The 24,484-nt window shown below is 35.3% G+C and overlaps 1 protein-coding gene across 1 annotated transcript in view; it reads right to left on the reverse strand.

Annotated features, from left to right (window-relative positions):
• Nucleotides 1-645: 645 nt before the first annotated feature.
• Nucleotides 646-24,484, reverse strand: part of RFX6 (regulatory factor X6) — a 56,730-nt gene continuing 32,891 nt past the window's right edge. Inside the window, 13 exon segments of the mRNA XM_060115256.1 lie at nt 646-821; nt 3,404-3,616; nt 4,480-4,992; nt 6,101-6,307; nt 6,968-7,090; nt 8,555-8,672; nt 9,628-9,737; nt 11,046-11,190; nt 12,097-12,256; nt 14,609-14,658; nt 16,790-16,903; nt 17,026-17,103; nt 20,601-20,708. Coding sequence (XP_059971239.1) covers nt 646-821; nt 3,404-3,616; nt 4,480-4,992; nt 6,101-6,307; nt 6,968-7,090; nt 8,555-8,672; nt 9,628-9,737; nt 11,046-11,190; nt 12,097-12,256; nt 14,609-14,658; nt 16,790-16,903; nt 17,026-17,103; nt 20,601-20,708 — 2,115 coding nt within the window.

Below are 24,484 nucleotides of genomic sequence, written 5' to 3' on the forward strand. Positions count from 1 at the left end.
TACTTTATTTCTTCCTATCTTTTTTAAATAAAGAAGGAAAGCATTTTTAATCTCCATTCAGTTACATAGAATTGGAATACTGCTATGTAGCAGAAATCATCACACTAATGCACAGAAACTGAAAGTCAAGCAACTTTGGTCGAGGCTGAATTGAATTAAGTGTTGATCTTGTAAACATTTCCATAGGAGGTAGCCATACACATTTGACTTTTTGTCAAATAAGGGATAGTAAACAATGATTCTGAGATCCTAATAAATTAAAGGTATTTTAAAAGCATTAAATAAATGTTTCTCTTTTTTAAAAACCAAAAGTGAAACAGCACACAGATTTTCAATAAATTAAGAAGTGAAATATTAAATCTTCAGAGTTGAAATGTCTGCATCTTCAAAGCTCCACTGGTTCCATTTGATAATGTTTGAAACTATGATTAATAATGGAACCACATTCTAAACAACTTGTGTGCAAGGCAAACTCTGTGAATATTTCCATTCACTATGGTGTTGTCCATAGTTTTACACCAGTGGCCTGAAAAACAATACCGTGCCACTGGATATTCCATTTTCTTTCTCTGACAGCAGTCTGAGTAGATAGCATGTGAGTGCTAGAGACTTTTCCAGTTTCAACCCCTACCCAACAGTGCTGGTTTAAGTGCCTCCAGCTGCTGTTCCCATGAACACAGTGTTGATTGGTGGTAGAGAGGATGCCATTTCTCTACCATTTGCTCCATGGGAATCCAGGGTTTCTTGAGCTGGATATTGATTGGAAGTTCCATACATACACTGGGATGAGGAGGACGGAATTGGGGTTTGCAGGCTGGATGCTGTAAGGGAAAATATAATCAGCAATTGAAAATTGACTGACATTTTCTTTTTTCTGTGCCACTCACTTTACGACTTGTGCATTGAGCACATATATCTGTACTAAATTTGAGTGTGTATGGTTTCTCAGAGCAATGCTCATCTTCTCTTCCATTTCCCCCCCTGCTATTCTCCCACAAATTTTCCTTCAACACATTTCACAAAGAAAATTCAATTTCAAACATAAATTCAGACAACTGTATCACCAAAATATATCCCCAGTCTATGTCCTTTTTCCAGCTGCACCTCCACAACTGTAGTTCAAACCACCATCTTCTCTTACCTGGACCAACACAGCAGCCTCCTAACTAGTCTCATGACCCTCACCCTGCAGAGAGCAGCCAGGATAATCTTGCTGATGTGTATATTAAATTGTCCCTCTTCTCAGTTGCTACAATGACTTCCCATTACCCTTAGAACATAATCCTAGGTCCTTGCCGTGGTTCATAACACCCTAGATGAATTGGTCTCTGCCTTCTGATTTATTTTACTCCCCTCTTCATTCACCGTACTCAAAACACATGAGCCTTCTTTCTGCCCATTGAATTTTCCCAAAATGTTCCCATTTCAGAAACTATGCAACTTGCCCTTTCTTCTGCCTGGAACTCCATCATCAAATCTTCACATCATTGCCTCCTTCTTATCACTCAACTTGCAACTCAAATATTTCTGCCTCAGGAATCCTTTCCGAGCTACCTTACCTAAAGCAGCTCCTCCATTACTATTTGTCATTTTACCCTATTTAATTGACCTGAGAGTAACTGAAATTATCTTTTTTTTTTTTTTTTGCGGTACGCGGGCCTCTCACTGTTGTGGCCTCTCCCATTGCGGAGCACAGGCTCCGGATGCGCAGGCTCAGCGGCCATGGCTCACGGGCCCAGCCGCTCCGCGGCATGTGGGATCCTCCCGGACTGGGGCACGAACCCATGTCCCCTGCATCGGCAGGCGGACTCTCAACCACTGCGCCACCAGGGAAGCCCTGAACTTATCTTTTTAATGCATTTGTTTATATTTTCATTGCCTTATCTCTTCCTACTGGAATGTAAACTTCTTACAAGCAGGAACTCTGACCTGATTACCACCATAACCTCACACCTAAAACGAGGTTCAGCACATAATAGTAGGTCCTCAGAATGTTTTACTAACTGGCTCACTAGCACTACCTTTCCTGCATTTTTGGTTCCTGCCTTCTCAGTGCTGTTTTTCTTCTTTTTCTAAGTACCATCATCTCTGTCACTAAAAACCAGGCTTTATAATTAAGGAAATATAATTATAGGTCCTAACTCCCCTTGTGCCACTCATTCACTTACTCTATTCCCTCTTTTCTCCCTGAAGCCCTCTTTGCAAGTTACTTGTAAGCCAGCTCTGACAACTGAAGCTTAGAATCTGTCCTACACCCAAACTATGTTTCATCAAAGCATCCACTATCACTACAAGTAAACAGAACTAATAGTAACAATAGCAACTCCGTACATTTCAGTCTCACAGTGAGGAAACTTCCTGAAGTGGAATTTTCTGCTTCATTAGAGTAACCCAGAAGCAATGACCATCTACAGATAGCATAAGATGATAGCAGACTCTGCTCAGGGAGCGTCTGTGATGGTCATAGGAAGGGAAGAAGTGCTTCCTATTGAATTATTGGAAAAACACACTGAGTGAGGAGAGATGCAATTTATTTCATTTTCCCTTATGCTCTGTTTGGGTGTCAATGCCCTCTACTTTGCTAATCTGAAATCAGTTCCATTGGAAGATTTCAATCATCTCATATAAACATTAACACTCCACCTTGATACTTATGTGGATATAATACTTGCCCTCTGATACCTTATTAGCAGGTTTAGAAACGAAATCTATGCACTTGTTTCTGCCCCTTTTTTCAACTCAGTGATGTAATGAGTTCCTACTATGTGGCAGACTTTTTGCTGGGTGTCGGTGATGCATCTAGTACAAGTTGCTGTATTTTCTTAGGGACAGGAACCTGGCTGGAATAAGAAGCTAGGGGACTTCATGGCAAACATACAGTTTTGTTCATTTTTACTTAAAATGTATGTTATAGAATAAGAAAGCAACATTTTCTACAGAGGTATCTAATCACAACTGAGAAAGTTATAGTAACCGTCATCACAAGTCACCATTTTTTAAAACTTGGAGTGGTTTTAGGATACTGATGGAGATTATGGGGTCCAAAGACAGCTCTTGGCACTGGCCCTGCTTCCAACAGTGAACAAGAGAAAGTGAGAAAAAGATATCATTACTGCCCTTGTAAAACTTAACAGATTTTTGGACTGCATTTGACAGGTTACATGAATTTTTTGCATACATAATAGATTCCAGAGATTTGTTTTGGAAAGAATACCAGATCTAGCAGGTTGCATGGTGACATGTATATAGAAAAATGGCAAGGCTTTTACTAACAGATTCAGAAACATAACTTCAGATCCAAAGTGATAAACCAACTGTGGGAACGTGAGTGCCCAGTTAACACTGCATAGCTGAGGTTAACAACTTTTAAAGAACGTTTTCAAGAAATGTTAATATAATTTACCTACTACAGGAGTTCGACATGCAACTGCAGGTGGTGTGTCTGCATAAAACGAGCTGGTCTGCTTTCTACTACCATCATCTAAAATGTTGAGCGGGTCATGGATGTCACCATAGGGAGGCAGGGAGCGAACACTGCTGATGACAGAAACATGTTGATTCACCATCGATCCAAGTCTGTGAGACTCTGGGTAATTTATATTGCTTCCATAGTACCCTACAACAGAAAATGTTGAGAATGTAGAGTTAACTTATTACAAGTAATGTTCCAGGAAGATAATAAAAAAGAACAAGGTAATAGGATAGAGCCCTAGAGATATCATACTGTAAATATTACATTTACATCTACATTTACAATATGGTTGGATTTGTGCTTATGTATGGATATGGTTCATTATGTTGTTTTTTGTTTTAAAAAATACATAGGCATTATTGTATTATCAATTTTGAGATGTAAGACAACACCTCTCTCATATTTCCCTTATTTAAATTAACAAGATCTTACAATGCTTATGAAGAAAAAAAAAGACACTATCAGTCTCTCACAAAGATTACTTGTCAAATACCAATTTTATTTATAGATTCATGTTTCTGGGAGAAGGACTGGCCTACACTGAGGAGAGGAGCATCAGAGCAGCCTCTACACAAAGCTTACTTTGGTGGCTGACTAAGTCCACAGATTTTTCCAACTCAGTAACCTCAAGGTACTTCAACAGGAGGCACTGTTTGGGTCCTAATCTTTAAGATCTGCTGCTAGTTCTCCGGAAGAAACATTATTCACTAAATTTTCAAAGGACAGAACATTCTTCTTTTGGGCTATTAAGGTTGGTCTCAAACATATGGTTTGACATAATATTTTTGCATCATGCAGGATATTTAGAAGGGCAACTTTAATAAAGTCACAAGAATTAGGGATATGTTTGTATGTGGCAGAAATTGGCTCCAAATATCTAAGATTCCATGATTTTGAGAAAGCTCTACATGGGATGACATGCTGTTCACCAGAGGTAGAACTCAATGTCTGATTTTGCCTTACTGCCAACTCAAAAGCCAGGAAAAATTCTTTAAAAATTTCAATACCATTAGGTGAATTAGGAGGCAATGTTGCTCCTTGGCAGCTGGCAGCTCCTGCGTTGCTCAGGAAATTGAAGCTTCCTGTATTTAAAAACTGCATACTGTGTGAATCTTGGCCATGTGGGGATGGTCCATAGCCGGAAGATGGCCGAGAATTATATGGGGACCCAGCACAGCTGCCACTGAAGAAGTCTCTAGAAAGCTGCTGTTCACTCCAGACCATGCATCGACTGTGCTCGGGCCGATGAGGATAGAGTCCTGATGGGGTGTGAGGCTGTGCCCTAAACATAGTCTGATAGTTAGAGTTGGTCCCATAAAAGTCATGGTTGGCTTGAGGGAGAGTAGGATAAACAGGCTCTGAGTATGCTGAGCAGTGTGACGGGGCTGACAGTACTGGGCCCACACTCGGTGGTCTCCCTGCCATTGGCCCCTGATTAATGACGCTTCCTCGGCTCGCCATGGCTGGAGAAATGGGTGGTGTCATCAGATGACCAGAGCTCTGGGAAAGCTCCATTTGACCTGGAAAAAAGTTACCAGAGCATTCACTAGTGGCAAGTTAAAAATAGATGGCTTCACATCTTTTAAAATTATGCATGATTTATTACTATACCTTTTTTCCAACTTAGTTCATTTCTAACCTCCAAAAATAATGGAACTAGGGACCTATAAAACTCTAGGTTTAAAAAACAGCATCATAACAGTGTATTTCACAACAGTGGCAACTTTTGTAGTTAGTGACTATGGAGGAAAGCTTGGGATGGTTTCATCCTTCCGTGGGTATAAAGATGATTAGAGATCAAGCTTGGGAAGGGCAAGGGGTCTGCTGTTCACATTTCTCTGTAATTAAAAAACAAGCTGAAGGCTAAATGGTTTCAAGTTTAGGGTAAAAGAAAAGGGCAATAATGTCAAAATGACCATGGCTTCAAAGTGGCCCATTCAAAACTTCATACAAACCCCACTGATGAGCAATGAGTTATGAAAGCCACCAAATCCCTGGGTCTCCAATTTTCTGTTGGTGGAATTACACCCCTAAACTACCCATTCCAGGTTTAAAATTTTGTGTGTCCAATGAAGTAAAGTATATAGAAGGATTTCAAAGAAGACATAAGGCAATAAGCAGACAGAGTATTATCTAGTAGCTAGTTTAAGCCATAAACATTCAGCTTGACAGAAACGGGACCCTAAACCAAAGAGGAAAATTATTGTAATGGTTATCCTAAAATAGCTGAATCTACTTTTTAATGGAGGAGAAATAAAGTCTCCTCAAAATCCAAAAATAAATAAGAAGCTCATATTTTTTGACTTTCAAAGTATTTTAATGATTTTGTGAACACCTAATCTACTTTTTTCTTCCACTAAATGAAAATAACCAATTATTGGGACCTCTGATATAACTAAGAGAGTATGTTAAAATGTGATACCTATCTTAAAAATGGCATTGATAAAAATGTGAATGACAAATGTTGAAAATCACAAAAATATTATAAAGCTTTGTTATAAGTCAGTGAAGATAAGCCTTTTTATTCTTGAAATGCCTGGAGTTTACCAGCTTTAAGAAAACAAAGGAATAGTTTCCTGTGAGACATATTGAAGCCTATGTGGTTTTCTTGGTTGTTTCACAGCCTACCAGTGAGCGGCATGTTGTCTGTATTCCCAGCAGGGAATGGGTGCAGAGCAGAGGTTAAGCCTCCAGGTTGACTGGATGATAGAGGAAGATAGGTTGTTTCCACATGGCTTTCATTCTTCACGGTATCGCTGGGAACAGTGCTCCCTTTATTACGGTTGGCCAGAAAGCATGAACTCGGAGAAGCAGTGAAGGCAGCTTTACTTGCATCTGGAAAGATTTTTTTAAATAGGAAAGCTAATATCATTGCCACATTCCTAGTGGATAAGCCCAAGTTAAAAAAAAAAACTGAAAATGTTCTAGGGTTGTGTCATAAATCTGGAAATTCCTGAGAAGTGTTTAATGGAAATAAGACTGGCAGATCTTTGGTGTTGGCAGTGGTGCTGGTTTTTGTTAACTGTATATTTGTGGATGTAGGTGTGTTCTTCAGGGCACTAAATAATCCACTCTGTAGTGAACAGCCTTCAAAATGCAAGTCATCACATCCCAAATATATTGTGTCTCTCCTTATTTAAATTCCTATAGAACTCATCTCTACACCATTTATAAGGTGGTATACCACATGTGCTGTCTTAAATTCTAGTTATTTTTGTATTATCGTCACTTCTCCAATTTTATCTGAGTTCTCAGAAGTTAAGAATATTGATTTGTATTCTTCAGAGTTTCCAGTAAAGTACCTTGACTACTCTGCATACCAATGGAGGAAAGAAAAAATGGGGCTCTCTTAGTGTTAGTATCCTGTGTTAGTAGTGACATTTTGGGGGTAAAATCTGAGACTGTTATAAATCCATTTAACATGTGTGCTTACAAATTCTTGAACTTAGGTTTCAACAAAGAAATATGCAAAACAAGATACACATTTTAAATCACCTGAATTCTTCATATACTTGTCCAGTAAATTCTGTAACTCCTGCTCTTTGTCATTATTAAACTGGGTCTCCATGGCCAGCAGAATGTATTCATCAAGAAGCATTCGGATCAAATGGAAAGAACCTTGTTTATGGATAGGGAATGGGGAGAGGGCATTGTGAGATGAAATGAGGGAGAGAAAGAGAAGGAAAGAGAAAGAAAGAAGTCAAGTTATCTTTGTGACCATCTCGCAACACTTTACAAGGAGCAACTGAAATAAACAAATACTTGTTGGACTTTAAATGACCTGCTAAGACCAACATGCTTAACTTGGGTCTCTAATCTTTTTGTGTACCGCCTGCCCAGCTCACTGTGTGTACTGTCCTGCCAGCTCTTTGGCCACTAATTACATCAAAGGAAAATTCGGATGAAAGTGAGACATGCTTTATGCTTTAAGAGGGCACACATTGGAGTGTGATAAGCTTTAACCTGGGGAGAATGAGCTCTACTCTGCTCTATTTCTGTTTACTTTGTACTAAATAATTAGACAATAGCCAACATGGTCTGAGAAAAGTATCAAGTAAGAAGATGTCTTTCTAGCCTGAAACAAAATGCTCTTTCATTTGAAAAAAAAAGGAGAAAAGTAATTTTCATGTAGAAGATGTCCTGGAAAACCTTAAACTTCTTTGAACTATTCAACAGATTTTCCAACAAAAGTCTTTTTTCATAATAAGATCAGGTTTAAATATTGTATAATTCAAGAAACCTTAAATATAAGCAACATATTTCAAATAATAGACAATATATTTTGTTCATCCCTCAATACAAGTTCACTGATTTTATCTAATTCTGTTAAAAATTAAATGAACCAATTTAGTTAATTGTAACCTATTTTATAATGCGAGGATTTCTCAAAATGCAACTACTAAATGTGGAGGTACTGTCCAGGAGATAGCATTATAACTACAAACTAAGAATCTCAGAAATTTTAGGAAAAAGAAGGTATTCAATTTTTGACAAAGCTAACTTGACTCAATTTTTTCATAAGTTGTATAGATCAGGATAGATGGTTCAAAAACATATGACAGCATGTCTGCTAAGCTGGTCTTTGATTCTTGGAATACAACTATGAGGGCAGGTTCCTGGAAAAGATGCAAACATTTGCCATATTTCAATGAATAGTGGCTTTGGAAAATAATGTATTAATTATTGTTTATTTGCTTGTTTAACAAAGAAAATTTATCTAGGCACTGATGGAGTGTAATGGTTATAGCTGCTATTTATTGTGTTTACCAGGTTCTGGCAATGTATTTTTATACATATCACGTCACTCAAGTGCCTATATAACCCAATGAAAGAAATATTCTCCCATTTCTACAATGAGCAGCCTAACTTGGGTTAAGCCAAGCCAAAGAGAAGCAGTGTTAGGATTTAACTCTGCAAGTGGTCTGACTACAAAACCCAGGCTAAAACCGAACATTCTCTACTGGCTCAAGAGTCCAATTTGACAAATGACAGTGCCACATGCTTAAAAATTGATAGGAAATGTGACTGAGGAATGAATGATGTAATTCACCTACGAAGAGTTTTATAAAGCACATAAGATACCAAAGCTAGATGCATTGTTCAAGGTGAGATTATGCATTACTCGAGCACCAAAAAAGCTCCACTTTAGCAGAAAGTCTTGAGCCCTCTTCTTTAATGATCTTCCATTTTGTTTGCTGGTCTAAAAGTAAAGGAACAAAATGAAACTATAAAATCTGTCATTTCATTATTACATGCTTCCTACGTAAGATCAAGAGGTAGAAAAACTGACAAATGGACAGATTGACAGGGCATGCCATTTATTTTATCATATAAAATGATGTGTCTAGGGATTTTAATTTTCATCTGGCTTTGCCATCATTTTTCAGGTTAATAGATCTTTATTCTATATGGTTTTGTTACCTAATAAATTGGACAACGAAATGAAATAATTTACAAAATATTTTCTCTCTTAATTTTCCTTTGACAGAGCTTTAAAAAAAGCAGAAGGCGAAGTGTGAAGGAAGGGTTATATATTTCTGTGAATGATTAACTCTGACTTCTCTGGTCCTGAATGATAATCTGTTTTCCTTCCAGAAAAAAAGTCCCTACACTATAACTAGTTTCCTTGATATGGAATGGCTAACACCAACTGGTGATGGATATATTTGTTCTTATGGCCTTGTTTCATGATGGATGACTTGAAGGTTAACTGAAAGAGCTGAAGAAACCACATGAAAACACAAAATACTGAGCTCCTGGAATTAAAAAATGTAAATACTTAAAACCATATCTTCTGTCAGCTTTTATGAAAACGTGCTTTTTAAGAAAAGGGCCAGCTCTTTCCAGTTTCTAAGTTTATCTTTCACTACTGATGTTACACAGCTGAAACCTGATTGACTGATAGGGAAGGAATAGTGTCTTGTAGTCTGTCAAAAAACGATAAATAGAATTGCAACTGTGCCCAGTGCTCTCAAATCTGCCATATTTCTAATCTTGATATTTGACTTCCCTTATTGCTAGGGTTTCAAAAGCTTTTCAAATTGAGCATTATTACACACAGCCTATCACCATCCCCCACCATTCAAGAAATTACAGCCAGTTTAGCATTTATTATTAACAAAATTTTATTTTCTGAATATGTCATTGAAAAATACCTTAATAACCCTCTGCTCTACCACAGTATCCAACCATTCAATAAAAGCCTCCACAGTGGCATTCTTCTTAAGGAGATCTTTCAGTTCTTGGAACACTGTGATAGAGTCATCTACCATGTAAAAAGAAAAAAAAAAGCAGAATATTGCACACTACTTTGAACCCAAGAGGAAACCTAAAAGTAGAAATCATTAATAATTTTATAGAATAAAAGGGCAAGACAGGTAGATTAAATTAAATGTGTTAAAGAAATTATTTTCATATCCTGGAAACTAACAAAAAATCCTTAGTTCTTTACTCTTCAAAATTTTAATCATAAGTGTATATGTTTTGGTATATATTGAAATGCAGGTTTATATACTATATACTAGGGAAGAATTGTTATCAGTAGAGATGATTATTCATTTTGAATGCAATGCTTTCATTAAATGCAACAGATTAGTTGAAACCTAATGACTGAACTAAGCTAGACTTGTTGATTTCCTGCTTTCTGAAATATCCTTTATCTTTAGCAAAAATTAAATTCTGCCCTGCAGAATTGAGCCACTTAAATAAATAATCTTTTATCATGTAAAAGTTAAAGGGGCAGTTAAGGACTATCATTTTATTAAAGAGTTTGAGGTTTACTGAATCCCAAAGGGTAATATAATTTTATGTTAAGAAACAGAAAGCAGGACTGAGGTTGGACTGTCCCCAGAGAGCAGTGTGCTGTAGCCTATAGGAGGCTGCATTTTTTGGTGTTTTCAGAGAGGAATGATGGGAGAAATAGTGGGTTGTTATCCCTGGGAAATGGAACCTGGTTGTCCGGTCACACGTACTGGCTTGGTAAATTCTGTCAGATTGTCCAAACCTAAGCAGGGCGTTTTGGTTTTGAAAAACAGTATTGCATTGAGATATCATTTTGGTATGCATTATACACCATATGATGCCAAGAGTGCAAAACGCATGGAAATGCGTATGCAAGTAATATAAAACTGGAAGAAAACTCTCAAAACTGTTTTGATTATTCCCAGGTTTTTTCTATTTGGATTATTTCTAGGCAATGAGATTATAGATGACTTTTATTTTCCTCTTAATATTTTCTATATTTTCTAGGTTTTTCACAGTCAATAAGTACAACTGTTTTAAAAGAGAGACCAATTTCTAAACTTAAAAGTATTTCTCTAAACCAGAGTTTCTCAAACAGATATGATTTTGTAGTCCAAGGGGACATTTGGGAATGTCTGGAAACATATTTGGTTGTCACAACTCGGAGGAGACTGCTACTGGCATGTAGGGGATAGTGGCCAGGGATGCTGCTAAACATCCTTCAATACACAGGACAGCCCCACTGCCCTATCAAAGAGGTAGATATCCGGCCCAAGACATCGATAGTGCTGAGGTTGGGAGACCCTGCCCTAAACAAAAAGAGAAGACTTACATTCAGTGTAGATATCAGATTCAGTGTCTGTGCTGCCCGAAATGGTGAGAAGGGCCTGAGATCCAATACTATTCAAGTCAACCTTTTCAATGTCAGATACCATAGAATTCACGACATGCTGGTCAAAAAGAGCTGGTCTGGCAATCTCCATAAAGAAAGTAAAAAAGACACTAAATTATATCACTGATCCTCCATCGAAAGAAAATTTTAGCTTCTAGAGAAATAGTTCCTTGAGAGAAAAGTATCATAAATAACTCTTTTTATTTTAAAACTAAAAGCAGTAGCTGAGATTCATGATCATCTCTGTTAAAGGTTTGAAAACTATTTTCGGAACAAGAAAATAATTTTTTTTACCCGTGGTCATAAAATAAGAATTTCACCGTGTTAAGTTTCTTATCTGGAACTATCCCAAGCTAGTCTTTCAAAATTTAGGGGGCTAGAAACCTTCATAAAGCAAAGGATCATTTGAGGAGAGGGCAAATATATTTTAACAATATACAAACATGTAACTCTAATTTAAGAATTACTTTTTTCTCCCTATTTAAGAGAACTAAATTAGAGGTAGTTCTCTACCACGGGCTCATTCCCCATAACCTATTAATTTTATTAATTGGATTCATTTATTAATTGAATTCATCTGGCAAATAAGAGTTTTACATTTTACATTTCATTCAAAAGGTTTTTTTTCTTTTTTTTACTTTGTTTTGAAATAGTTTAAAATTTACAAAAAGGTTGCAAAAGTAGTGCAGAGTATTTTCACATACTCTCTATCCAGCTTCTCCTAATGTCATCATCTTACATAACCATTGTATATTATCAAAATCAGGTACAATAGTAGTAACGCTGGTACAATATTAGTAACTAAACTAACTAAACTACCGAATTTCATCAGTTTTCCCACTAATGTCCTTTTTCTGTTCCAGCATTCACTCTAGGATCTCATGTTGCATTTAATTGCTGTCTACTTAGTCTCCAATGTCTGAAAGTTCCCCAATCTTTGCTATCAGATTTTTTATTTGGTGACTCAAATACCCTCGGCTTACCAACATACCTGTGCAAGATGTAAGAAAGATGTTTGTCGTTTCAGAGATGATACAAATCTTCGCACAATAGGTATTTTCTTGTCAGTTAGAGCTTCTGGCAAATTTTCCAAGGATGAAACAACCCATTGTTCCCAATTTTTAGCAAAATTTCTTATGTCTGCTAATAAGCTACAAGAAAACCCCAAAGAACAAAAAACTCTGTATTAAATGCTAAGTTGTTCAAAATGCATTAAATAAATGCAGTTTAATGGAAGTATATTATTACTCTTTGATTCCAAGAACATGACTGAAGTCAGCCTAGGTCTGCCATTTATCATCTTGGTCAAAATACTCAGTCTCCTGAAGGTCCAATTTCCTCATCTGTTAATAGGAATAAGAATAGTATCCAGGGAATTCCCTGGCAGTCCAGGGGTTAAGACTTCACCTTCCAGTGCAGGGGGTGCGGGTTCAATCCCTGGTCGGGGAGCTAAGATCCCACATGCCTCGTGACCAAAAAACCAAAACATAAAACAGAAGCAATATTGTAACAAGTTCAATAAAGAATTTAAAAATGGTCCACATCAAAAAAAAATTTAAAAAAAGAAAGAATAGTATCCATGTCACAGGATTATTATGAGGATTACATGAAATAATTCATGGAAAGTGTTCAGGCTAAAACTTGGCAGGCAGAAAGTGATCAATAAGACATACTTTATTATTAATATTAATTCATAATTCAATCATTTTCTATAAAATATTTCTGGGAAAAGGTAAGTGTGCACTTGGTTTTGCATATTTTGGCTTACTGAGAGACACGCATAGGGATCATAATGCCATTTCAGGTATTTAATATTTGTTTCTAGTAACATATTCTTATAATCCAAATATAACTGTAGAACAAATTACCACAAACATACTAATTAGAGGACCCCATTTAGAAAATTGCAAACGTTGGTTGTGTATATATTATGAAAAGATACAAATATTTATAAATCTATCAACAATCTACATATTATATCTCAACAAAACAGATCTAAATATATTTAGGATGTTGGGGAGCAGTGACATAGTACAGGAAAAAATAGGCAGAATTTGGAGTTAAACAGACGTCAATTAAAATCTAGGTTCTGCTTCTTAAAAATAGCTGACTCTGGGCAAATAAATTAATTTCTTTGTACTCCCAGGTTCCTCTTTGTGAATTTGGATCATAACAGTTACTTTAGAATAGTCTGACAAGTTGTATTAAAAAATATCCAATTGTTCAATGATAAGGAATTGGTTAAATAAAGTATAGTATTTTTCAGATGCTGGATTTCTATGCAATCAATCATTTAAAAAATGCTAATCTATATTTGTTGATGTGGAAAGATTTTCATATTATACTGCAGTAGTATGTGTACTATAATTCCATTTTTAACATTCCTAGAAAAAATTCTGTGAGATACAATAATAAACTAAGACATTAAAAATGTGGTAAGACAATGAGTGATTTTTTTTAGTTTTATTTTATATGAGTGATTTTTTAAATGCATTTATGCATGTTTTTCATTTTCTAAATGGATATGAACTACTTGCATACTTAAGAGAGAAATACATAAGTAGTACTTCTCAGGCTAAGTGAAATAATTTATGTAAGTCTCAAATCCCACACTGTGTTTAATAAAAGTCAGCTATTATTACTAGTAGTTACCTGGCTGAATGCCTGTCACTATGTAAGCATAGCCATTTTGCTGTGACGCAGAAGTGTTAAGTGTACCTAATTCAGAGCTCAGGCTAGATGTTTAAAGACAACATATTAATAATTAAAAGAAACTATTGACCAGGCCAATATCAATTATTATTTAAATAAATAAACCAGTCTAGAGGAAAAGGTAAATCAAAAATAAAGATTGTTTTATCAATCATCATGTATTTATTGAGAACCAACTATGCTCACCCTGTATGTATTTGTGCCCCAAATACTAAAATAAATTTCATTACTTTACTAGAATTCGTTTTTTAAAAATTGGCTTTTTTTTCAAGTTCCTATTGTTCTCACATCAGAACAATAGGAAAAGACTTTGTGAAAAATCTTCAGGCATCATTTCAATTTGAGATCTTATTCCTTTGTTAAAAGAAGGTGATAATTCCATTATGCTACTTTCTAATTTTGGCAATTAAGACCAAAGTTATAATAAATATAAAATAATTTTCCTTATAGTTTTATTATTGTGATTATTTTCCATCAGTTATCCCCATTCATCTCCCTCTAGCCAGTTTCCATTGAAGAGTTTCCTCAGTAACCTAAAGGTCAACTACACTTAAATATTTATTTTTCACGTGGGCAGCTCTCAAAGGGATTTCAGGATTGTTCCATCGATTTTGTTCATTGAGGTTTGAATATAAAAATTGAGGCACATCTCTTATAGCTCATACAAAGGGACAGGAATAGGAAAATAATATTGGTAAATGAATGAATTTCTACTTAATGTTTTGCTTTACTATAATGTATAAGGTTAAACCCTATACAAGCAACTATCATATTTTATTGACTGAACCTACCTTTCAGGCATTTCTTGCATTGTTGCAGGAATGAGTACATCTGTTAGAACCTTAATCACAGCAAAAGAGAGTTAACATAAATCCTTAATATTTCTATAGAAACACACTTACTCTTTGTCAATTACTTTTTATTCCTAGCTTTCTAGAGAATAGTATGTTAACTCATTTCTGAAAGTTATACTTTTATCTCTAAAATGAATGTATATATGTAAGTTGTGTGTGTGTGTGTGTGTGTGTGTGTAAAAGGCAAGGGGAGCGGGGGTATATAGAAGCACTGCAGTGCTAGTTAAGCAGGTGACACGAATGTACCGGGTACAGAGAGCTAATTATTGGAACATAAAGAACACTGAAAATAAAGGGCTAGACTGAACCTTAAATGTGGGGGATATGGTGAGTAGGACCTTGATGAGAACTAGTAAAAAGAAAAAAAGAAAAAATTAGTGCTGACCGATCCCAGCTCAGGAAAAACTATGATAAATAAAGGAGATGGGGAACCAGATAGGATATGAACAGTACAGATCCCCTAGGCTGGCTCATAAACTGAGTGCGCCAGCCTGGAGAAGAGGACCAAGAGGTCCTCTTGGATATTTCAAAGATATTTCAAAACATGAGTAGATACTCATCTACAAAGGCCTGTGCAGCTTACCAGCAAAATGCACATGTAGTCCGTGTATATGAAACACTAAAACAAGAGACAGTATTGTATATGCCCAGTATGCTAGTTACCAATGAACTGGCCATGGCAATCATGTACAGTTTTATGGACTAAAAGCTGACCACTTTCTAGGGATGGGATGAAGCTCTTACAGAAGCTCATATTACACTGCTCTATTTACAGTGCTCACTGTGCCTCCCCGAGTCCACCAGGAGGAGGAAAATCTTTGTGCATGTAACGGTACTTAAACTCTGGACTCAAAGAAATAGACCATTTGTGGGGTGGGGGGGGGAGTTATGCTTTAAGAATATTTCTTGGAGGTGTTGAATGACAGTCCAAAACAGCTTTACCTTGATACTGGTAAATGTGTGTGCACGAGTCCAGGTCTTTTCTTATACCTACTCTTAGAACCACCTTCTTTCCCCTTTCTGGTTACTTCCTCATGTCTTAAACACTTCAGACAATCTGTTAGTGCAAACTAAACCCTTCTCTCTAAATGATGATACTCTTATTTGACCCAGAAAAATGAGACAACCCTTGCTGTCCTTTGTCCTTCTTCAGCTTTAGCTTGAACTAAAGGTAGAGACTCTATTTTCTTATACTGTGATGAGGAAGAATGGAAAAGAGGATGAAAATATGGGCTCCCTCATCCTGGTTCAAACCCACCTACAGTTCTTGATGTGCAAAGTTGCTTCTGGTGTGAGTTTATCTAGCTTCTGCTTCACTTCTCTGCAAAGTTGAGAACGAAACAGCAGCAACTAACTTAGAAGGATTTTACTTCCTAAATACTTAACAGGACTCCAGCTTGGGTTTTCTTGCTCATTCAAATTATGTTCTAAAAGGAAAGCTTTTCTTTTTCCTTCTGACAATTTAGGATGTTAATGTAGACAAACTCACTTTAAAATACCCAGATTGCAATAGAGTTTTCTTCCTCAGCTTGGGCCTGTGTCTGCTCTAAGTAGGGAACAGACTGTTGGGGGAATTAGCTTCACCTTTTTCCCAGCTGAATGGCTGGCTAGATGGCCAACCAGCTCCTATTTGTTTACGATATCCTTGTGATCCTTCTCTAGACACTTAGGGACTCTTATTTGGCTTAAGAACAGAATTGGTCATTAATGCATTAACACTAGAGATTTCCAAATTTTTCAAGTTATTAGTCCCATAAGAGTGCTTAATTCTGCTTTCCCCAAAACACTGATACTGTGAAAAAGCCACTAAGTTATTTACTCTAAAAACACCTTAAACAGTTAATAAAAATTAACTAAGTTCTTATGGAAGTATGTCACATTTAGAATCATTCTTAGCTGTAAACAGAAACTGATTTTGTTTTACTTAATGAAAATTTATATTAAAATACATTCACTATTAAATATACACTATTAAACTGCTTGCTTTCTCATCAGAAAAAAAATTAATAGTGTATCTCCAGCCAGGAATACAAATTTATTGAAAATATATTGCAAAATTTAGATGGAATGTTTTTTAAAGAAATATATGGTTCATGTTTGACATCCTAAGGAGCTTACCTTATAAAGAATTGAGTCACAAACACAGAAAATGTCAATGATAACAGGGTTTTCAAGCAGGGGAAGAAGATGATCAGGCATTCCTTGCCAAAAGTGTAATAAGAAATGCTGGATCTAGTTGAGAGCAAAGCGTATGTACATTAATATTAACATTTTCCTTAACATGAACTCATATGAAGAACAGGACAAGAACATTTACATAATATAGTCAGCAAAGCATTCTTTGTCACTCTTACCTCCTCAAAGTTTCCATTTATTGCATTGTCCAGGATGCACTGGCAGTGAGTTTTGTACATCATTATTAGGGTATCAACCTATTTTAAGGAAGAAAAATCTTAACAAAAGCACCCTTTCAGTGCTGCCTTCATTTTGTTCATGCATTCATTTGTTCATATATTCAAACACATTTTTAAAGTTCATGTTATGTACCAAGCATTGTGCTCAATCTGAGGAATCAAAAATAAAGGCACAATTCTTATTTTAAGGAGCACACTGCCTTGTGAAGGGAGAAAGGCAAGCAAATGGACAATTGCAGGACAGTGTGATAAGAATGATGAAAAAGCTGATTGTTCAGGAAACTATGGGCCAAAGCAACATTGTAGTTTTCTGCTTAATAAAAAAATTACCTCTGATTGGAGAAATAAATGTAAAATGGTAAAATACATCAAATCTTCACACAGTTTTATTAAGTAGGTGCTTGGGCAGTGTGGTGCAGTGGTTTCGTTTCGGTTGTGGAGTCAGCTAACACTGAGCATCAGCTCCACTGTGCTGTTTTGCACGGGTTACCTTGTCTCTGACCCCAAGCTTTATATCTTCAAGTAAGGTAGTAATAACATATCATTCATAAGGTATTAAAGAAGATAAAATGAGACATGATGCACATGGAACAGTTTTCCTGGTATGAAGTATAAGACTTTACTACATTACCTAAAATTAGTAATAATATCAAATGACTTGTTGACCAAAAAAAGATTTGAACATTAAATGTCTGTTATGAAAATTCTTTATTTCCATGTTACACTGATATTTGTATTGCAGAGATAGAAAGTCTTAAACATATTTTAAAATATGCGATGGATTAGAACTTGATAATATTCTGGCAAACTAACAGTATTCATATTCAAAACATCTTTATTTCATAAGCTAGAAATATTCCTACCTGTTACAGGTTGTGTGTTCTATGTGAACAGGAACGAGTTAGAGGTGTGAGCTTTGCCTGCAGGATACCTGGATTTGAATGCTAGCTCTAATCTGCTACGTGATACTGGGCAAACTACTTTACATTTATGTGTTTTAATTTCCTCATCTATAAAATGGAGATCATAATAACAGTAAATATCTAGTCAGGTTGTTATGAGGACTAAATAAATTAACACATGAAAGTGGTTGGAGTAATCCATAATTTATGTTAAGAAACTTATAGTTGTTAGCTATTTTTACCTTCATAGTATCTAGGGTGGTCACGATGATGGGGGTGTCCTGCCCCTACTCTTTGCTCTCCAACTTGTCCCTGCAGCCCAGTGACAGCACATATCTTTGTGGTTTAGCGCAAAGCTGTATAACGATGACATGCAGATTACCAATCTATTTCCAAGGAGGTATGCTGACTACACACCTCTGGCAGGACATGTCACCATTGATGCAAATGAGACATGCTCTTTACTTTAAGCAACGATTTTATATTTTTAGATAGGTTGCCAAGACATATTTCTAAAATGAGGATAAGGACAGAATGAAAGATAGAAAGGAATTCATAATTGTTGTCCAAAATTAACCCTTTGATCCCTGAAACCTACTAAAGTACAAGTAAACTTTTATCTTCACAAGTATTTCCATTTATTTGTGTCAGAATTTTTTCTCCTATACACAAATCATCAAAAAATTTAAATCTTATAACTGATATTTTATTTAATATTTACATAGTCTTAAGACAATAAATTTTCACTGTAGCATACTTTGCAGTCTTTATAAACATACTTTTGCTCAATTTTCTGAGAATAGACACCACATTACAGAGGGTAGGAGCAGAGGCAAGGCTTAGCTCTAGTAAGGTCAGTGAGCAAGTGGGGGAAGGGTGGCAACTGCCCTGAGTGACACTGTGATGGGGGCAGAAAACAGGCCTCTCAGCTTCAGCCAGCACCCCTCACTGGGGTCAGCTTCTCCCTAGGAAGGCTCCATCCTTCCTGCCTCGAGAAAGTAGCTGCTTAAAGTGCTTAGCTTCAGCCCCACCCGTCTTTCTAGGAACTGACAACTTACCTGGGGAGCCTGGCTACTGGCTAAGAAGGTAAAAGGCAGGGCCCAGATGTCCTCAAGGGACAAAGAGTATTAGTACCTAGAGCTCATGATGGGGATGACTGGGAATGAATTTAGAAACGAGGGGTTATTTAAGCATCTTGAATACTGAATGAGAAATGACCTATAGACCAGTTTTTCAAGTTGGCAGGTAAGGAAGTCCTTGGAAACTAGCAGAGAAGCTGAAATAAACTGTTGGGATGTATTCTTCACTTCTCTTTTTTTTCTTTGTTACTGTCTCCATCTACCCTCCTCACCTGGTATATTTACACAGTAAACATCTTCTTGATATGTTTGTACGTAAGCTATCCTCTCCACAAAGGTGAGCCAACACCCTCCCCCAAAGAACTATGTTGCCCGAGGTCCCGCAGACTTCCACAAGTTCCCCCACAAATTGCCACATGTTAACATCTACTGGAGGTGTCTCAAATCTGAAGTCATAATATCACACATTATTTCTATATGGTTAAAATATGATGTGATAACCTTGAGGAATGTGATGGGAGAGGAGAATAGTAGGAAGTGGACATACTCCAGGAGACTTGAATCAGCATCTGAGAATTATCTTCAATATTTTGCCTGTTCTTAACTGGGAGAGTAAGTCTGTCATTAGAATGAACACCGGAAGTTGCTGTGCATCTCTACTTATCTATCAATAGACCTTTTTATCAATGTGTCATTTTTATTTCTAGTTTCTACAAAAGCCCATTACTAAAGTAATACAGGTAGACATTGTTAATCATATTCCTCTATCTTTGCACCTCAAAATATGAACTGACTTAAACTTACTATGAAAGATGTTTTCCTCAAATGCTAATAAAAAATGAACGTTAATTGAAAGAAGAATGTAGAAATCTTTATGCCCTGATTTAATAATGGATCCTACTATTAGTCAGCAGATAGCCAGCAAATGACTCTAGAAGTTCAGAAATAGAGGAGGATTTAGCTTTAGACGTTACTACATAAGCACTGAAAGTTTATTTATAAACTGAATTTTATGAAACTGTTTCTACCTTAATTTTCAACAAATTTTGCAACAGAGCACAGAGTTTTACAATGGAGAGGAATCTTTGGAATCTTCGAGTGGGGTCCTTGCATTCATCTTGGCATTTCCCCCTCAGTGCTAGGAACAAATTCTGTCCTAGAGAAGTGCTTGATGACCAGTTACTGAAATTAAATGAAACTAATAGAAAATATAACGCTTATAATTAAAGAAATTGCATGTGATAGACACATTCTAGTATTTTCTTCCTTGATACTGAGTTTTAAATAAAAATAATCTTTAGTCTTTAGAGGTTTATTTTACCACCTTCTGATTATGTACTATCATGGAGATGGTAAATAATTAATTGGAAAGTCATTAATCGATGTTAGTAAATGTTTGTCCCTCCTATAAATCAGTCAATTATGTTTGATTATGTAGATTTCTATTTCCTGCGAGTGCCATGAGATTCCCAGCAAATTGAGATATGGAACCAACATATCAGAAAATCAATAGAGAAGTATCTTTAATTGATACCTTGTCCTTAGAAATGCATCCTTGGTACACAAGGTGTTGAGCATTTGGGAATTCTGGAAGAAGTGTTCCAGTTTTTGAGCTAAGCGAATATTTACGAGTGAAGCCACCCTATAATTTAGAAAAATGAAAAGAAATAAATCATTATCAATTGTTTGGCTCCAAAATACAATTCTAACAAAATAGAAACTTACAAAATTTCATTCTTTTTCATCCTGCAAACCATGACAAGTTAGGAGATTTGGGTAACTGTTTATTAGATCAAATAACTGAATAAACTAGACACTTCAACAGAATTACTGTTGCGAAATCATAAATAGTTTCAGAGTCTGGATATTTTTCTTATACTTTGGATTTTAGTTTTAGACACTTGCCATTTTTCTCAACTTTTAGAAATTTAATTTTAGTTCACAAGTTTACATTTGTTAGTGACATAAGTTTTGAAAGATCTATTTTTAGACTACTGAACTTATTTTAATATGAAAGGATCAGAAATTGCCAAATTTACTTATGGATTACCAAATCATTTATGGATTAAATAAATGAGATGATAATAAGTTAATTAATTTATCCAACCTCAGAGATAATTAATGGTAAGATTGTGATTGCAGTCCCAAACTAGTACTCTGGATTTTCCCACCTCAATCTTCTTCCCCCTGCCAAATTCAGATATTTGTTCTTCTTTTGAATCCTTTGGGGAAAGCATACCTCTAGTAGTTTTCAGAAAATTAGAAAAAATGACAAATAAGTAACATATAATACTGCAGTGCTAATGTACCTACAAGAAACATACACAGAAAGAGAGAACGCATATTCATGACAGAACCAGAGCCTTAGTGAATCAGTCTCCCAGGTCACAACTGATTGTTCTTTCTCCACAAACAAAACTTTAACAAATTGGATTCTAGTAAAAAAGTTTGGCAAAGAATAAAATTGTGAATACGGTAAAGGAAGTAAAGTATTCCTGGCAAGGACCAAATTTCATTCTTTCTCATAGTTTTCCTACATTTGCTTCTTGAGTTTTTGTGTTTCTTTGTGTGTCTTTGTCATATTGAAGATGTTTACCAGACAAAAGCTTCATTACTTACATAGGTAGATTGGGTCCCTACCCTATCTTATCATTCCCAACATTTGTAGACTCTTACAGAATTATCATGATAAATCAGAAAGAAGTTGGGGGGACTTTTGAGTCCTTAAACACCAATTTTTCATTGACTGATTTGATATATGCTTTCACACAAATTTTATACTAAAAGTGCAGTAGAATTTCATTACTTTCAGGTTAGGTTTTAGTTTTTAGCCTTGTTAAATCTTTATTTTCAAGTATGGGTAGAAAAGGATTATTCTGATTAAATAATTTTTAAGAAATTAATAAAGAACTACATAAATATCATAAACTGAGATAATAGCATGGTTGATACAAATTAAATCAGTATTAATTCAAGATATGCTTCAAAGATTTTTAATTGCTTTGGGTTGTCATTTATGAACACCAATTATCATTGTGCTGACAAAGAATGGTATTGTCAATGAATAGGGAAAAATAATAAAATGCAAGAAAATAAAGAGTTTAATCTGGAAGGAAATGATATGACAAAATATGAAACTAACATTTGATAAACATAACAAAATACACCTAAATTCTAACTTTAGGAAAGCTTACACCTTTTTCTTATACATTTTCTCTTGGGTGGAATATCATGTTTAATTTAGCATAATTTGGTGAGAATGGAAAAGAGAGACAAAGAAATAGAAACCAAAAATGACAATACATAATGTACATGGTGTATTAAAGTTAGGAATATGAGAATAGTCTCATTTCCATGAAACATATATAATTAGTAATAAAAAAATCTTTCTACAAAGGAAAAAAAAAACTGGTCCAGGAGATTTAACAGATGAATTTTCTCAAGCATTCAGGAAACAAATCATTTCAAACTGAAAAGATTTTTTCCATACAGTGAAAAAGAAGAACCACTTCCCAATTCATTTAAAAACTTTTATGCCAGAATTGGACAAGGACAGAAAAGGAAAGAAAAATTATAGGCCAATCTTGCTTAGTATCATATTTGAAACAGTACCAGACAAAATATTAGCAAACCAAATCCAGCAATCTATAAGAGTGATCATAGCCACCTTAGGTTTAAATTGATCACATTAACAGAAAAAAAAATGAGAATTATATATATTACATAACCATCTCAATGGATGCAGAAAAAGCATTTGTTTAAAATCCATCTACCATTCACTACTTTCTCACCCTCTCTCTCTTTCTGTGTCCCCTCCTCCATGCTAGAAACAGGAAAACTCCTTAATCATTCAATAAATATTTATCAAAAACCCACAGCAAATATCATCCTCAATGGTAAAATACTATAAACATTCTCTTAAAAAACATGAATAAGATAAAGTTCCCTACTCTCCTATCTTTTATTCAACATTGTATGAGTTATAGCCTGAGCAGTAAGACCAGAGAAAGTGATGAAAGATTAAATATTGAAAAGGAAGAAACAAAACTAGCATTATTTGCAACTGAGTTGGTTGATTACATTGAAAACTAAAGCAAACTGCACAAAAATTGTTACAGTTAACAAGAGAGATTTTCAGCAACGTTGCTGAATACAAAATCAATGAAAAAGTCAACTGAATTTCTAAAATCAAGAAACAAATATTAACATACAATAAAAAGATACTGTATAAAATAACAACAAATATTAAAATAAAGTTGAAATATCAATAAAGGGATAGAAAATCTAAAAAGAAACCAAAAAGAAATTCTGGAGCCGAAAAGTACAATAACTTAAATTAAAAATTTATCAGAGGGATTCAAAGGTATATTTGAGTAGGCAGAAGAAAGAATCAGAGAACTTGAAAAAAGGATAATGGAAATTATTGAATCTGAGAAACAGAAAGAAAAAAATGTAAGAAAAGTAAACCGAATCTAAGGGACCCATGGGAGATTATCAAGCAGACCAACATACACATTGTGGGAATCCCAAAGGAAAAGGAGGGGGAGCAGAGAGATTATTTGAAAAAATAATGGCTCAAAACATCCCAAGTTTGATGAAAAACATGAATATAAACATCCAAGAAGCTTAACAAGGTCCAGATAGGATGAACTCAAAAGGATGTACAGCAAGACACATTATAATCAAATTTTCAAAAGACAAAGACAAAGAGAGAATCTTGAAAGAAGCAAAAGAGAAGTAACTCATCACCTACAAGGGATACTCAATAAGATTATCAGCAGATTTCTCAGCAGAAACTTTGAATTCCAGAATGACATATTCCAACTGCTACGAGAAATAAATTGTCAACCAAAAATCCTATACTTGACAAAACTGTTTTTCAGAAGTGAAGGAGGAATTAAGACATTTGCAGATAAATAAAAGCTGAGTGAGTTTGTTACTACTAGACTTGTTCTACAGGAAATGCTGAAGGGAGTCCTATGGGTTAAAATGAAAGGACACTAGACAGTAGCTTGAAGTCGTACAAAAAAAATAAAGATCTCAGTAAAGGAAAACACATGGGCAACTATAAAACTAGTATTATTGTAACAACAGTTGTAAGTCTACTTTCTGTTTTCTACATAATTTAAGAGACATTTTTAAAAAACAATTATTAGTATAAAAGCTAATATTATTGTAACTTTGGTTTGTAACATTTTGTTTTCTACAAAATTTAAAGACTAATGCATTATTTTAAAAAACTATTATTGTATATTTTTGGACACACAATTTGTAAAGGTCTAATTTTGTGACATCAATAACTGAAAGAGAGACAGAGCTGTAAAGGAGCAGAGTTTTGTATATTATTGAAGTTAAGCTGGTATAAATTCAAATTAGAGTGTTATAATTTAGGATGTTAAATGTAATCTCCATGGTAAC

Source organism: Mesoplodon densirostris, chromosome 12 (assembly GCF_025265405.1).
Source record: "Mesoplodon densirostris isolate mMesDen1 chromosome 12, mMesDen1 primary haplotype, whole genome shotgun sequence".
NCBI classification, from domain to species: domain Eukaryota; kingdom Metazoa; phylum Chordata; class Mammalia; order Artiodactyla; family Ziphiidae; genus Mesoplodon; species Mesoplodon densirostris.